At 43.9% G+C, this 16,502-nt stretch overlaps 1 protein-coding gene across 2 annotated transcripts in view; it reads left to right on the forward strand.

The window, feature by feature from the left end:
- The first annotated feature begins 5,161 nt into the window (after positions 1-5,161).
- ATP5F1A (ATP synthase F1 subunit alpha) overlaps positions 5,162-16,502 on the forward strand; it is a 288,472-nt gene continuing 277,131 nt past the window's right edge. Inside the window, exon 1 of one of the 2 annotated variants that reach the window (XM_044081922.1) lies at positions 5,162-5,325. In XM_044081922.1, coding sequence (XP_043937857.1) covers positions 5,266-5,325 — 60 coding nt within the window. In that variant the 5' untranslated portion in view covers positions 5,162-5,265. The remainder of the gene's footprint in view (positions 5,326-16,502) is intronic. The other variant, XM_044081915.1, reaches the window with a different exon arrangement.

Genomic DNA, 16,502 nt, shown 5'->3' on the forward strand with positions numbered 1-16,502 from the left:
ATTCCTTTGTTTTATAAAAATGTAGTACAAGGAGCTTTATACAGCTTGCAACATACAGTTGTTATACCCATGCTTTTCAGAATACAAACATATTTCTGGTCTGAAATACAGAAATCCATTTGTCAGTTGTAATGTCTGAAATAATTCTTCTAGAGAAAATCCATTTTGACACTTAAAGTTTTTGATATTTTCATATTATGCTCACCAGTAACTGTTTGCAGTTTTGTCTTACATCTCCAACTTTTCAATGGACTTTGTAAGCCTACACGTACATAGTCTACTATCTTGGGGTGCCATTATTAGCATTTCATTTTTTCAGTTTCAGTTAGTCTCTCCTTAACCATTCCTGCATCGAATATTGGTTGGCATGAGATTGTTCCAAAAGATCTCTGTACTTGCCACTATATGTCTGGACTCTCCACTTTTCTTTCCTTCTCTTCTGGTCTTTTGTTTTTGGGCACTTTCAGTTGCTGTCTGATTCTTGTCTACTTCTGATTTGATTCCTACCTTGTTTTGAAATACTAATGCTAAACTAAGCAAAGATGTCATCTTATACCTCTTCTCTTCATGCATTAGAACTTTCAGTATTTTTGGATTTGATGAAGTTATCAAATATGTAGTCAATTTTGAGGAGGACCATACTTCCATCAGAGCTTGGGATATATAACCTTATACTGTTTTATGTATCACTTGATATACATGATAAATAGTACACATAGCATACCTTGACCCATCCAAAGATTTTGATGCAATCCCACACTCTGGTATAGTAGAACAGCTAAATAAACTGGGATAAACCTCTTTGTCACTCATTGGATTGCCAACTAGCTCACAGATAGGATGCAGGAAATCAAAATAGGAGTAATTACCGTCACAAAGAGACCAGTCATCAGTGGAGTCCCCCAGGGTTCTGTGCTGAGTTCTCTCCTGTTTGTCATATATTTCTCTCAAGTAAAAAACAATACCAAAGGGTTCTGGCTAGCTAAATTTGCAGATCAACAAATGACTTGGTTAACCTGCAGGAAGGTTTTCCCTAAATAAATAACTGGTGACAAAATCACGACTGAAACTAAATATCAGAAAGTGCATTATCATATCCTTTGGGTAGTCATCTACCCCAGGGAACTATCACATTGATAATATGCCCCTAACAGTTGACCCAGCTATTTGGGATTTGGAAGCATAAGTGGACAGTGACCTAACTTTTAGGGTCATATGTAGGTACTAGGCTATTGGCCCTATGGCCTATACAAGCCTAGCCAAAAAGGTACCCTGGCTTTCACCACCCAGGAAAATTATTTTCCTGTGCCACTGTCAAGCAGAGCCACAGAAGTGATCCCCAGGATGAATTTCCTATTTCCCATCCAATCATCAAGATTTTTCTTGAAGAGTGCTAATGAGGAGCTTTGTTTGATATAGATAGGTAGTTTGTTCCAGAGTATGGGAAGTCTCTGGGACATGAATCTATCCCTTCAGCATGTTCTGTTTATTATGATGACAAGGTTTAGGTCCCTAGAGCGTGTAGCTCACAGGAATTGGGACTTCTTTAAGTGGAGCATGTCCAACAGCTCTGGGTTTGACATAGCTTTGTATGTTAGGCAGAGATCGCCTATGAGTCAGCGATATGTGACGGAATAAAGCTGGAGATTTTTGAGACGGTCTGCATAGGGCATCTGTCTGAGGCCGGTAATCCTCTTTGTGAGGTATTTCTGCAGCCTTTCCAGTTGTTGTAGATGTCTGGTGAGGTACACACCAAAAGGGGCATTGTACTCTATAATGGGTCTAATGAGTGACAAGTAGAGGGAAACAATAACCTCTTTTTTTCCTGGATGAGAAACCTTTTTGTGATGAGGTGTGCCACGTAGAAGGATTTCCTGACTACTGTGGTGATGTGGAATTATCAAAGGAGAGACTACTGTCCACCTATGTCCCAAGGTCTCTTATCACACTTTCGGTTTTAAGTTTACTACCACCTATGTGGTAGTTCATGGGTACAGAGTTTTTACCAAAGGGGATGACAATGCACTTTTTGGCATTGAGCTTGAGGCCATGGCTTTGACACCAGGCATCTGTCACAGTGAGGCCCTTTTGTAGGATGTCCACATCGTTAGGACTTTCGATTATGGCTCCTAGTTTGCAGTCATCTGCAAACTTCGTTAACCAATGACCTTCTGTGTTAGCCTGTACTTCAGAGAAGTGGACACCAAACAGGAGAGGACCCAGGAATGAACCTTGTGGTACTCTACTTGTCACTGGTCTGAAGTCGGATTGGGAGTTTGCTACTTTCACAGTGTGGGTTCTGTCAGTGAGCCAGTTGGCAACCCATTTTGTGATGCAGGGATTTATATCTAGTTTAGTGAGTTTATCTATAATTCCAGAGTGGGGGATGGTGTCGAAAGCCTTGGCGAGATCTAGATAGGCTGTGTGAACCATTTTACCCTTGTCTATGGCTTTGGTGACTACTTCAAAAAAGTCTATCAGGTTTAGGAGACATGATCTGCCTTTTACAAACCCAAACTGGGTGGGGTACAGAGTTTGGAGATTACCAATGTCTTTGTTTATATGTTCTATGACGATACGTTCCATGGCCTTACAGACCAGGCTCGTCAGGCTAAATGGGCGGTAGTTTCTGGGGTCCGTGGTAGATCCCCCTTTGTGGAGTGGGATAACCATTGCTGTACACCATTCGGTGGGCACAAAGCCTGAGGTGAGGCTATGATTGAACATGGTACTTAGGTGGGGTGCCAGTTCGTTCTGTAGTCCGTGTAGAACACAGCCTGGGATGTTGTCAGGTCCCATGGATGCTGTGTTCTTGGCTTTGGAGAGTGTGTTTTTTACCTGTGCAGCTGTGATTACAGGAACTTTGCATTCTTCCGGTATAGAGATGAGCCCTTTAGGGGGGTGACAGGGAGGTAAAGTTAGCACTGAATCTATCTGCCAGGATGTTGGCAATATCAGTTGGTTCTGTATATTTAGTGCCATTGTGCTGTAACTCAGCAGATCTGAGTGTTGCCATTGAGATTCTTGACATAGCTATAGAATGCTTTGTGGTTGTCTTTAGAATCAGTGGTGATTTTGTTTTCATAACTAGCTTTGGAGGATTTTATGAGGGATCGCAGCTTCTTACTGAGGCTGACCAGGGAGTTCTTCCAATCATGGGATTTTACTCTTTTTTGCAACAGTTTCTTTCTTCTGTTGTAGAGTTTGTTTATGGCAGGGGACCACCAGATTGGCTTCATTTTTTTGGAGGATAGCATCTTGGTTCTGTTCGGGATAGCACGATCCATGCACTCGTGTAAGTGCTTATAAAGTGCAATTGTGTAGGATTCAGCAATCGTTCCTCTATTGTCCATCTGCATGGGTGTCGTGAAGTTTGCCACTTCTGTCTTAAGAAGCGTGAAGTTGGCTTTGGAGAATTTTTTACGGTAGTTTCCCTAATGGGGGTGGGGGTGGGATGCAGATGTCTAGGGTGATTAGCTTGTGGTCAGATCTGACCAAAGAGGAATTGACCTTTGGTGTGGAACACTGGTCACCCATATTCGTAATGACCATGTCTAGGATATTACTGCCCCTGCTGGGGGTGTGGATAAGTTGATCGAAGGTGTTGGAATTTATGAATTCCAGAAAACGTTGAACAAAAGAGTTGGTACAGGAGTAGTTTTTCCAGTTAATGGTGGGATTTTGACCAACATGTTTCCATTGTCAAAATAAAGCCCTTCTATATTGCTCAGCTTATAAACAAAGAAATTGTGCCTAGATCTAGGGATGTTATTTGCCCCCTTTACTCAACCCTCATTAGGTCAGTCACTGAGTATAATGCTCCCTTTGGCATGTATCTGTTCAGACACATGCAACTGGAAAATCCACAGAGACCTTACTAAAAGGAAACAATGTTTAAACAATATGCCCTCCGTAGACTGACTCAAAGCTCTGCCACTATTGTCAGCATCCTACAGACTGCTAAGAGGGTCTTGCATACAAGACATTCTCCAACCCAATATTAATAGATTTACTGAATATCATCAAGTCAAACAGCATCAGAAATAATTTATCTAGGGATCTAAACCTCTTTTGTGACATCAACAGAACAGTTTGGAGAGACAGGTTTGTCTTGCAGTGGATTGGATCCAAATCAAACAAAAACAGAAGAAAAACTGATAAAAAAACACACGCAAGGCTACAGAGATTTATGGCCTTGTGTGTGTTTTTATCTTGTAGAGAATACTGCTGCTCTGGAACAGACTCCTCTTCCACTTAAAACAAAGCTCATCTCTGTCCATATTCAAGTGCAACTTGGATCTATGGATGAGAAGCAGTAAATTTACCTCAGGACACCCCCCCCCCCCCCCACACACACACACCACCACTACTAATGGTGAGAAACAGCTTTAATTGCTTTTCCTATGCATAGATCCCCTCAAATTATCTACAGAAAGATCACAGTTATTCTCAACAGGGGTAATGTACAATTATCAAGCATTTGTTGGGTAATGCCATCTATCACAAAACGGGACTGGTTATTTCAAGCATCAAAAGGGAAACTGTCTAAAGTTAAAGTGGTCCGCAACAGCGGCTAACATAGTAGTTACTTATGGACCCATGACGCATTTTTCTTGTCTGATTCAATTCTTCTTGGGGCTAATCAATCACACCAATGCTCTTAAGTTAGAACAGGAAGAGCAAACTGATTTATAGTTTGATTGCAAGGCTTTTTTCGATACTAACTTTAGTCTTCTACTGTATTCCTTACTAAACATTGTTCTCATTTGTTCAATTTTTATTGTCGACCCCTCATCTTTTCCACCGGACTTAGCTACTTCAATCAGCACATTTAATTTTTAAGGCTTCCTTACCTACCAAAGTGACATTGCAAAAAGAATTCTGTATGTTCAGCAGTCTAGAGAGGTGTGGCTAAAGGAGGATTTTCCACTTCAGTCCTTCAAAGGTGGTATTTGAAGTGATACGTTAATTATGATGACAATCACTGAAAGATCACAGCATCCTACTCAAACGAATTATAAAATTGAACTATTTTAATATCTAAGCACTCATTCTGTTTAAATAGGTCTACAAATATACAAACCACGTATAATTTAAGTAGTTGTCACAATTACTACTTCCGGGGTAAAGCTCGCGAGCGTCAGTAACCTTTCCATACAGAAGTCTGCAGTACGTGTGCCATCTTCTCACTCCGCGTTAAGAACCTTAAGAGCTGTTTAGCGGAGGAAGACTGGGAAGGAAGGGTGCAGTGTGCAAATCACAAAAATGCTTTCTGTCCGTGTTGCTGCAGCTCTCGTCCGTTCTCTTCCTAAACAGACTGGCATTGTAAGCATTGTACTTATTTGATGAATATTTCTGAAGTATTAAAATGCTGTTGGCTTGTTCAAAGACTTGTGAACCGCCATGTTGTAGGTATGACCTCTTTGCAGTTTGGGAATAACTTTAACAGTTGAATGGGCCATATTATTTTGTTTGATGATGTGCTGACCGTTTAGTAAGATCTTCTGACTTCTGCTGTTGTATGACCTTTTATGTTGGGTTTCTTGGTTATAAAACATTTATAGAGCAACCCCTGTCCTAATTGAAGGTCAGGGCCCGTAGTACTTGCTGTTGGAGACTATCATAGGCTTTTCCTTGAGCAATGTTTATTGGTTAAACTTCACATGTGTTATCTTTTTTCACTTGCTTTCGATAAGTTTAGTATGTTGATGCGGTTTAAGTTGCTAAGGGCATGGAGTCCTTGTGTTGCTGTATTTCTTGTGATTTGATGTAGTTTAACTTACGAGTTTGGTATAGATTCACTTTTATATTTCTTGACTTCATTTCCGTAGTGTGAATTTGTGTGTAGACTTCGTGCTGCTGTCTGTCAGACGTATGTGTATTACCCCCGCTTCTAAGAGTATCTGCTTGTAGTTTTTGTTGGATTAATAAATATCAGTGAAGTACGCTAAAAACTCTTGTTTTTCGTCTTTAACTGCCTTTTTTTTCACTTTTATTTATTGCTTTACGTTTCATTTCTGGTTGATTTGCTTTGCACGTTTTCAAGGTTATGCCTTTGTCGCAGCTCCGCTAGTTGTATTATGTGAGTACATTGGGAGAGGTGGACTAATCTAGTATTTTCTCCTTTTGGAAAATATTACGTTAAGTGGTGCTGATGTGGTTGATAGCGTTGGCTTTCTAGTTCTCTAGTAAGGAAACTGTGTAAATGTGTGCGTGTGAACGCATGCATAATCTATACTTGTATAACATTACTTAATATAGGTATTCAGGGCTGGTGGCCCTTCATTTATGATCTCAGAAATATTGCGTAACTAAAAACTTATTTTTTCTATACACCTAGCATGGTGTGTAGTTTTGGAGCGTCCACTGAACAGATGGAATCAATAGGCTTGTGGTAGAATTTGAGTGATTGGGTTGCTCTCTGTAATATAGATGAGTGTTGGATGAGAGCTTTTTTTTTTTTTTCATTTTAGACAGGCTAAATATAAATAATAAAATAAGCTAGAAATTGTGTCTTATTTATGCGTACATTTTAGAAGGCAAAAAACAAAAATCTTTCTTTGAATGTTGACCTTGTTGATTGCAGAGTACTTATGTTATTTTCTCAAGGAAAGAATCAAGTAAGCTAAACACAAGACTTGGTTTAAGGATCAAGGATTAGGGTTGGATATAGTAAATAGAGGAAAATTACTGAAAAGGAGTATGTAATATGCAGTGTTCAGATTAGCAGAGCAGTTAAGGTTAGTAAGTTCATTTGACCTATTACTTCAGAAAAGATGCCTAGAGCACGAGTACAGAAAACTAGTCATCTAGAGACTGTCAGTTTACTTTGTTCGGGACAGTCTGAATGATTTACAGCAACTTGAATTGTTTATCAGAACTGTTAATGGAGACAGTGTTTTGGATATTGTAAACATCTAATAAAAATCTTATTAAATGAACTACAGTGTTTGGAGAATTCATGCTGAGCAGTGCACAAGACTTGGTTCATAAGGGAGAGACTGACAGCCATTGAAGCACAAGCGTGGGTAATAAAGACTTTAATTTCTCAGTTTCATGGCATAGTGTTTCCAGCCAACTACGGTAAAGTACCTTTATATCAAACCTTAAAATGAGCACGAGGAAAGGCTGTATTAATTTCCTCATTGATTTGAAGTCAGTTTTATTGCTTAGTTGAAGAGCTAGCTATCCAGCATGGAGAACATTGCCTCTGTTTCACTGCTGGGGTGTCGCACCAATCTTCTGTGTAAACAGAAAAGGTGGAGGTATGGATGATGAGTTGTCTTTGTCCCCTTGTCATATGCTGAGCCGTATTTGATATGGGGAAAAGTGTTCAGTGCACTAATTTAGATGACTTGTCTAGCTACTTGAGGAACAGATAACTGGTGGCAATGGATGTAAATGGCAACTATGCAAATCCACTTTCAGTTACTAGAAGTCCCTCATGGCTCAATGTTTGGTCCCCTACTTGTCAACATAGTTATCCAGCAAGCAATGTTTGAGTAGTAGTCTACACGTCTGAATATTACCCAGCTCTTCACGTATTTATTAAGGCTTTGCTCATATGGTCTATCCTTGTACTAAATCTAAAAATGCTGTTAACCCCAAGGTGAACTCTTGATGTAAAAATATCACTCTTAGCAAGGTTTCGTTACCAGTGTGCATAGCAGAAGTCTTTTTACTACTGTAAAGCAACTTTGTTGGCTTGAATACCCAAATTGACTTAAAGTAGCATTTAAAATATTATACATTTAACGTTTTAAACATTCACAATCAGCTGTTTGTTCCTTAAGAACTTCTTTCTGTGTTAGCCTTCACTAAAGGATGTTGCGTGTGCAAAGTTATTTTCAGTAGCTGTCTTCCTGAAATCTAGAACTCTCTTCCCACCTCTGTTCCACAGATCAGGAAACCCAACGTCTTCATGTCCTCACAAACCAGTCTGCCACTGTACTTTTTCATCCTTGATAAGAAGCACCCTTATTTCCTGACTGGATTGATAAGCTCCTAGTCTTCCTCTATTAATAGAAACATTATCTCCCCGGGCCTCCACTGAAAATGGACATTGCTCCAGTTGGACTATCCCGATCAACAAATGTAAAATAGCATGTTAAACAGCTTTATCTCATTACTTTAAAATGTTAATTGTTCTTCTTGATGGACTAGTAATGTGTACCTTTTAAGGCATTAGGTCAGTTAAGAAATGTAGTTATGTTTTTGTCAATTAAAGATGGTCTTATTTGGTGTTCTGATGGAAGTCCATATATCCAGGACGAAGGCACTCCATATTAAACCTCCTCTTTCTGGTGTATTTTGTTAGTGTGTTTTCATAAATTTATCACTTGTGACATAGTTGCTTTTTAGGCAGCCACTATAATTGAACTTGGCAAGGTATTGCTGTGGGCAATTCCGATTCTGTCTCATAGTTAAGAAAGAAGTAATTTCCCTAGTTACACAAGTTTGCTCACCCAGTATCCCTGATAGAGTAGTCTGCTGGGAATAAAGTCTGCCAACTCATTACACACATGTTCCCAGTTACTTTTTTCTTCCTCATAGCAACTCCAGTTGCTGTCCACCTGAGGAAAAATTCTGTATAGAGTGTACTTGAAGTATACAAATAGTATAAACATTTCAAGCAGAAATTCTAAGTAGTCTAGATTTGTTGCATATTTGGGAGACATGCATATATTTCCCCCCTCATTGTTTGTTTGAATTGCTTATCCAGTCTCTTCCCATTCTTTCTAACCTCCTCTGAATCTTACTGTGCAGTATTTTTTTTTATGTTTTAATTATTCATTTCAACAGCGGCTTGTTATGGATTCTTTTGGTGTACTTGGCTATTTTATTAGTTTTGTGCAAGTTACACTGGTTAGTGGTTTTGTGTTTTTCAGTAACTTAGATTCTACTCACTACAACTCTATGCATCCTTGTTTAAAAGGCATACAGAATGTGTTCTGTACTACTACTGCCTGCTAATTCATTACCTTGAAGCTTTTCTCCTGAGCCTCTGCTGAAAAAAGGGTACCAGTGCCCAATCGGACTTTCCAGTAAACAAATGTTAATGCACAAAAGTAGGATACATTTATTTATGTTCCTTTTGTTAACCAGGAAAGTCCGACTTGGAACAAAACCAGTTTTTAGCAGAGGCTGTGGAGAAATGCTCTAGATGCATGTCTTTGTAACATGGGAGCAAACCAACATGAAGGCTGGGAGGGCATGCAGATGCCCCACAGAAGGCATCCCAGCCAGGGTTCAAACCCGAGAACTTCATGCTATGAGGTGACAACTGCTGCACCCCTGTGCCATCCTTGGCTTATGAGCAAGCATTATACAGTATTAAGTTTGTCTGCTTGTCGTGTATTGTACAGTTGTGTATTTGCATACATCTATTGTAAGATGTACCATTCTATTACCTTTGGGAGTTTTTTCTTTTTGGTCCCCTATGAAAGGGGATTTCTAATGAACTGGGTATTTGTACGTTCATATGAGAAGTACTAGGCTAGCTGCCGGTGCATGCCATTTTAAACCTAGCACATTTTCCTCTGTGCTTAGTCTCAACCATTTGGTTGAAATGGTCTTTCATTTGGTTGTAGGTTGGCCTTGCTCATCCCATGGTTGATAATTTAATTGTGTATTTCCCCTAATGAGAATAACTGGGATCATACCATAGAAAATTACCCCAGGACTGCCCCCTGTACTACTAACTGATAGAGGCAGTTCCTAAGTGCTTTATCCCATGCATGGGTTCTCACATTCTGTTTACCATGAATAGATTGAAGTTGTACATGGGGTGAACTTTGTGGATGAAGAGTCTGTTCCACAGCAGCGTGTCATCTAAGATTGTATACATGTCCTTACAAAGCTGTCTGTTGACATTGATATTGCAGAAAAGGTTTAGATCCCTAGACAGATTTTCTGCACATCAGCAATACTCCATCAGTAATGGGTTTGAGGATGTCTTGTATGGTAGGTAAAGGTCCTGTCTTGGCAGTCTGTGAGATAGGCCTTGTATCGTTTTAGTAAGGTATTTCTGTGGGCATTTCCATGTCTGGAGAGGTACATGCAGAGGGAGAATTGTGTATATATACAATGATTGGCCCAATATGGGCTGAGTAAAGGTGGGGGGCAATGACATTCCTAGATCTTGTCACTCCCTTTGTTTGTTAGCTGTGCAGTATAGGACTTTCTTTGAGCAATAAATATGTTGATCAAAGATTGGATCATTGTCAACATAAGTTCCCAAATCCTGAACTGGGTCCACTGTTAAGGGCATATTATCATTGTGGTAGCTGCCTGGGGTAGATGACTTCCCAAAGGATGCAGTAATGCATTTAGTTTCAGGCCGTGAGTTTTGATACCAGTTGTTTGATCCAGACTTTCCTGCAGGTTTGCCAAGTCATTGGGGGATTCAGTGACTGCTCCTGGCTTGCAGTTGTCTGCAAACAGTCAACCAGAGCCTTTGGTGTTGGCTTTTACTTCAGAACAGTATATGCCAAGCAGGAGAGGTCCTAGCACAGAGTCCTGGGGACTCCACTGGTGACTGGTCACTTTGTGGATGTGACTTCCCCTGTTTTTGTGCCCTACCTGTGAGCCAGTTGACAAGTCGGAGGGTAAGGTTTATTTAACTCTCTACAGTTCCCCAGGTATGCACTGTGGTTTTATCTTCATCCATTGCTTTGGTGATTTCCTTTTTTAAAAAAACAACTCCACCAGGTTGAGGATACCTGACCTACCCTTGACTAATCCAAACTGGGGCTGGTCCATTGTTTGGAAATTCCCTATGTCCTGATGTCATAAGTCTTTCTGTGCCTTTGCATATTAGGCTGGTTAGACTTATGGGTCTGTAATTGCCTGAGTCTGTTGAAGGTCCTCCCTTATACTGGGAATGATTAGCTGTTATCTGCTCACTTAGTACAAAACCTGTATGAAGGCCGAGATAAAACAGTGTCAAGGGTGTACCATAAATAGTGCTTTATGCTATTTAAGATGCCCCAAGAATATTGTCAGGACCTGTCAATGCAGTATTTTTAGCGTTTTTGATAGCACTTTCAGGATGTGTATAGATGATAGCTTGAGACGTTAATTTCAGGTACATCTTGAGACTGGCAAAGGGGACCGGGGAAAAGTTTTTAGAGCTAAATTTATGGACTAGTAAGTTAGCTATATCTTCAGTCTGTATGTCGGTTAGAATCAGCTTAGCACATTGCTGATTTTGTGCTTTTGGGGTTACGAACCTAACTAGGGGCGGCCACAGTGGTGCAGTGGTTAGCATTGTCACTACACAGCAAGAGGTTCTCCGGTTCGATCCTTTGCTGGGGTGCCTTCTGTGCGGAGTCTGCATGTCCTCCCTGTGTCATGTGGGTTTCCGCTGGGTTTCCTCCCACATCCCAAAGACATGCTGTAGGTGGATTGGACACTCCAAAGTGGTCCTAGGTGCATGTGTGTGCCTTCTGTTGAAGGTTGGGCGCCGGGCTGGCAACTTGACACCGTAAAACTCTGCTGCCAATCATGAGTGGACAGGTGATCTGCTGTAGCGATCCCTAACCGGGTAAAGCTGAAACTTTCTAACTAACAAATATAAAATTTGTTTTTTGGCTTGGATTACTGTTTTAGCTTCCAATTTTGTCTTTTGTGGATTTTTATTAAGCTCCTGGGCCTAGGACTTTGCAGGTGGTGGCTGTATGGCTTGTATAGGCAATAAATGTATATTAAAAAAAGGGGGAGTAACTGTACTTGCGTTACTCTTATCCACTTTTACAGTGGATATCAAAAGTGTACACACCCCTGTTAAAATGCTAGATGTAGTGCGATCCTATCTCGCCTACATTCGTAACTGATGGGCTCAGAGCAGAGAAACTGCTCCGACTCGGCCGATAAACTAGCATGAAGTCTCTGACTGGACCAACCCCTCTATCCCAGGATGCACCACACCCAAGCCCCCCAGATCTCGTTTGCCGCTTCTAGGGATACGACGTGCTCTCGAGTTGGAGGTGGCTAAGTACCTTATTTTTTTACTCAAAATTTTGGCTTTTGGTGGGTTTTTTCTTAACCAAAAACAGCTATTTTCATAGCTATCTTGTTGTCTGACTGTGTATTGATTGTTTTAGGTTAAAGTTTTTCTGTGGTAAATTCCAGGTGTTTGGTGGGCTAGGCCTGTAACTTAGAGGGCCTTAGCCCTGCCTTCTAAGTGTTTAACTTTAAGTTCTACCCCCATTCCTTTCCCCCTTCTGTGTGTGTTTTGTGAGAATGTCTGGGAAAGAACATAAGCCTCCTTGCTTCAAGAAATGTACCAAATGCGGATACAAAATATCGATCACAGATGGCCATGACATCTGTGTTTACTGTCTAGGGGCCAAGCACTTGCAAGAGTTTTGCAGTGTTTGCCATGCCTTCTCGAGGGGGTCCTCCAAGAGAGAGAAATGATTTTAAGAGGATTAATCCTTTGAAGAGGTTCTTCTATTCTCAGAGCCTCGTGGTAAAAAGAAGTCGTCGGCTCCGACCAGTCCGTCGGATCCGCCAGCCAAAAGAGGAAAATCTGTGTCTTCATCTTCGGCGCCATTGCCCTCGGAGCCGACAGATGAGAGACCAAGTTCTGCTTCCCCTTCCTTGGTTCCACGGGCTTCGGAGCCGATGGAAAGGGGTTCGGAATTGGGATTTCTCCCCTTGGCTCCTATGGCTTTGGAGCCAATAGACAGAGTGTCGGCTCTGGAATTGGTTTCTTCGGCTCCTACTTCATCGGCTCCGAAGGAAGTTTTGGTGTTTCTTGAGTCTGCCTCTGCTCCGATGCTGTTGGAGCCGATTCGGAGCTGAACTCCTACGGTGATTTTGGAGCTTATGGCGTCAGTTGAGTCCCTTCAGTTTCCTCCAAATCCTCTAGGCTCTCTAATTCGGATCTGGGCAGGGTCGTCCAGAGGCTCCTACAGTTACCGGTCTTTTCCAAATTGCTGTCTGCTCCAGCCCAGTCGGCTACAGAGCCAGCCTTCCTGTATCATTGCTTCCTCCTTCGACAACCTTAGGGTCATCGGAGCCGGAGTTTACAGGAGCTAGGGAAGTTGTCGGGTCGATTCTAAGACCCACTGCTAGCCCGTCGGCACCAACTTCTGCTCCGACCTTCTTGATGCTTTGGTCCTGGTACTCGTGGCTCTTCGGTCGGGCCTGACAGGGAGTGATCGGGGCCTTTGTTTTCGGCTCAGTCTCCCTCTTGGTGCTTCGGCGAGGGGAGCCCCGATTATGGTCAGGGCCTCAGAGGTGGGTCTTTCAGCAGACTCTGGTGGACCCGCCCTCGAGGCCATGAGGAGTGCACTGGCAAAGCCCCTAGTTACTTCTCCGGAATCTGTAGATCCTTCCCTGGCGACGACTGGAGCCTCTTTTGCACCAGTGTCCTCGGACAGAGGGGCTCCCAGGCCTGAGGATACCTCCTTCTGTGGTCCCCTAGTTTCTGAAGGGCTGTCAGTCCTTGCCTGAGGAGACCCCTAGGAAAAAGATGTGTAAGGGGAAGCACATGGACTCCCCAGACGAGTCCGTCACCTCAGACACCGATCTGGATGATGTGGAAGGATCCCCTAAGTCGTCCTCTGACAATGTCTCGTTCTCGGACATACTAGAGATCTTGAGACAGAGGGGTGACTGGCTTTCCAAGACCCCTTCCGTGGAAGAGTCCGTGTTCCTCAAGGCCTTAGGAGCCCAGCCCTCCGCCTCTGCCTCCTGGGTATCTCCACCCTTCGTGTTACTGGACATTTGTCGAAGGGTGTGGGAACACCCTGACTCTGGAGCCTGTCCCCACTTGCACCAATAAATTCTTGTCTGCACCCCCCGATAAGCAATTTCTCACTAGGGGAGTTCCAGTAGATGCTATGGTGGTGGCATCTGCCACTCAACAGGATGTGGCAGAGGCTTTGACGTCTATCCATCCGCCTAACAAGGAATCTAGGAGCATGGATTCCCGTACCCTATCTTCAGCGACCTTTACCCTGCGGTCACTGAATTATTTGTGCCATTTCACAAGACTACAAAGGGATCTCGTGAAGGAGTTGGGAGATGCCCTGTCGGGACATGTGCTTGAGGCGTTGGCTCAGTCTGTCAACGCCCAGCTGTCGCCCCTGTCGTCCATCATTGACTCATCCTTGAGGCTCATTTCATATGCGGCCGAGGGGGCAGGTAGAGCAGCGAGTTCGGGCATAGCCCTAAGGAGGCAGGCTTGGATGCGCTTGTGTCATTTTGCTGAGGCGTTCAAGTCTTTCACAGACTCCCCTTTGATGGGTCCTCCCTCTTTGGACCCAAGGTGAAGGACACCCTCACTAGATGCAAGCAGGAGGGTAAGACCTTGTCTGACGTCGGGGCCTGTTTTTCGCTTCCCACGAGACCTTATCCCAAGGCTCAGAGGGGAGAAAAGATATGGTTCAAGAAATCGCAAAGGTCTTTCCTGGCTCATCAAGGTGAGCACCCCTCCAGAGGCAGAGGGGGGAATTGTTCTGGAAGACGTCGCCCTAGAGGCGACTGAGGCCCCCGCAACGCAGGAGACTGCGAATCCTTTTGCGGCTCATCCTTCCAACGTCCCTGAGGGACGGCCCGACCGTGCATCTCCAGAGCCAGTTGAGGGTCGCTTTTCGGAGCACCTGAAAGCCTGGGAGTCCATCACTCAGGATCAGTGGGTGCTCCGGATCATCGCCGGAGGTTACACCATCCCATTTATTCATCCCCCCCCCCCAGGAAAATCCCAGATGTTCCACCCAGTCAAAGGGTTCAAGCAGCTACAGAAGTAGTAAAGCTGCTGGAAAAAGGAGTTATCCAGCCAGTCCCCGAAGGCCAGGCCGGATTAGGAACTTACTCAAGATTATTTTTGGTGCCAAAAAGAACAGGGGACTTGAGACCTATCCTGAATCTCAGCTGTCTCAACCGCTTCGTAAAGAAGTCCAAGTTCCGAATGGTCACGCTACAATCCATTTTTCCATTGCTGGAAGAAGGAGTTTGGATGTGCTCCATCGATCTCAAGGACGCCTATTATCACATCAAGCTAGACAAGGTGTCCAGGACTCATTTACGCTTCCACCTGGGAACCAGTCACTACCAGTTTTGAGCCCTGCCCTTTGGTCTCACCACAGCCCCCAGGGTGTTTACCAAGTGCCTGGCAGTGGTAACTGCTCACCTGAGGCGTCTTGGATTCCAGGTGTTTCCGTATCTAGACAACTGGCACCTCACTGCTCCCACCAAGCATCTACTCTCTCATGCTGTGACTACTACCATTGAATTGGGTCAATTGCTAGGCATAACATTCAACTGGGAAAAGTCTGTATTGATGCCATCACAGCGTGTGTTCCCTTTATAGGCGCAGAGCTAGACTCTATAAAAATGCGAGCCTTCCTCCCAACAGAAAGGATAAGGATTTTACAGAACCAAGTCAAGGACCTATTGCCCCGTCGGAAAGCTCTGGCCAGGTTAGTCCTTCAACTGTTAGGATCCATGGCGGCCTCTATTCTATTAGTTGCGCTGGCAAGACTGCACATGTGGATTCTACAGTGGCCCCTATCGAGCCAGTGGTCCTTCCAGGAACTTCCATTGCCCCACCCGATAATTAACACAGACTCGTGTCGGCGGGATCTTCACTGGTGGCTTCTCTCCTCCAACCGGAATCTGGGCAAATCCTTCTACCCTTCATCCCCCGTTGCCACAGTGACCACGGATGCCTCCCAGATAGGGTGGGGGGGCATTATCTGGGCAGGACTGTGGCATTATCTGGGCAGGACTGTCCAAGGCACTTGGCAAGATCACGAGACTCGTCTACATATCAATGTCCTGGAAATGAGAGCGGTGCCTCTAGCGTTGTAGGCACTACACAGCTCTCTCCCACTGGGGACGATTGCGATTTCTTTCAGACAATGTCAGTGGTTTGGTACCTCAACAAACAGGGAGGGACCAGGTCTTACCCCCTTTGCAGAGAAGCCATGAGAGTGTGGGAATGGACGATTGCTTCCCAGAGGTTTCTAGTGACATCTCACATTCCCGGGAAATCCAATGTTATAGCGGACAGGCTGAGCAGGGACATCCTGATGCACCAAGAATGGTCCCTGAATGATCAAGTGGCAGATCGGATCTTTGCGCGGTGGGGGTTGCCTTGCTGCGACCTATTCGCCAGTCCGCTGAATGCGAAATGCGACTACTCCTTTATCTCTGCTCCTGGGGAAGAACCCAGGGATGCGCTGGTCCACAAATGGCCCTTCGGTCTACTCTATGCCCCCCCCCCCCACTTCCTCTACTGCCCAGACTGATTCAGAAGGCGATCCGTCTGGGAAGCACCATAATCCTGATAGCCCCATTCTGACCCAGTCAAGTGTGGTTTCCATTCCTGCGGAAGTATGCGGTGGACAGCCCCTGGATCCTGAATCCGATTCCGGACCTCCTGACTCATCAGTCGGGGCAGGCCCATCCGTCTTTACAGACTCTCAAACTGGCGGCTTAGCTGCTCTGCTTCCAATCTTGGGCAACAGGCATTTTCGCCTGAGGTGGTT

This window comes from Protopterus annectens, chromosome 1.part1 (assembly GCF_019279795.1).
Source record: "Protopterus annectens isolate FY-2018-M chromosome 1.part1, PAN1.0, whole genome shotgun sequence".
NCBI classification, from domain to species: domain Eukaryota; kingdom Metazoa; phylum Chordata; order Ceratodontiformes; family Protopteridae; genus Protopterus; species Protopterus annectens.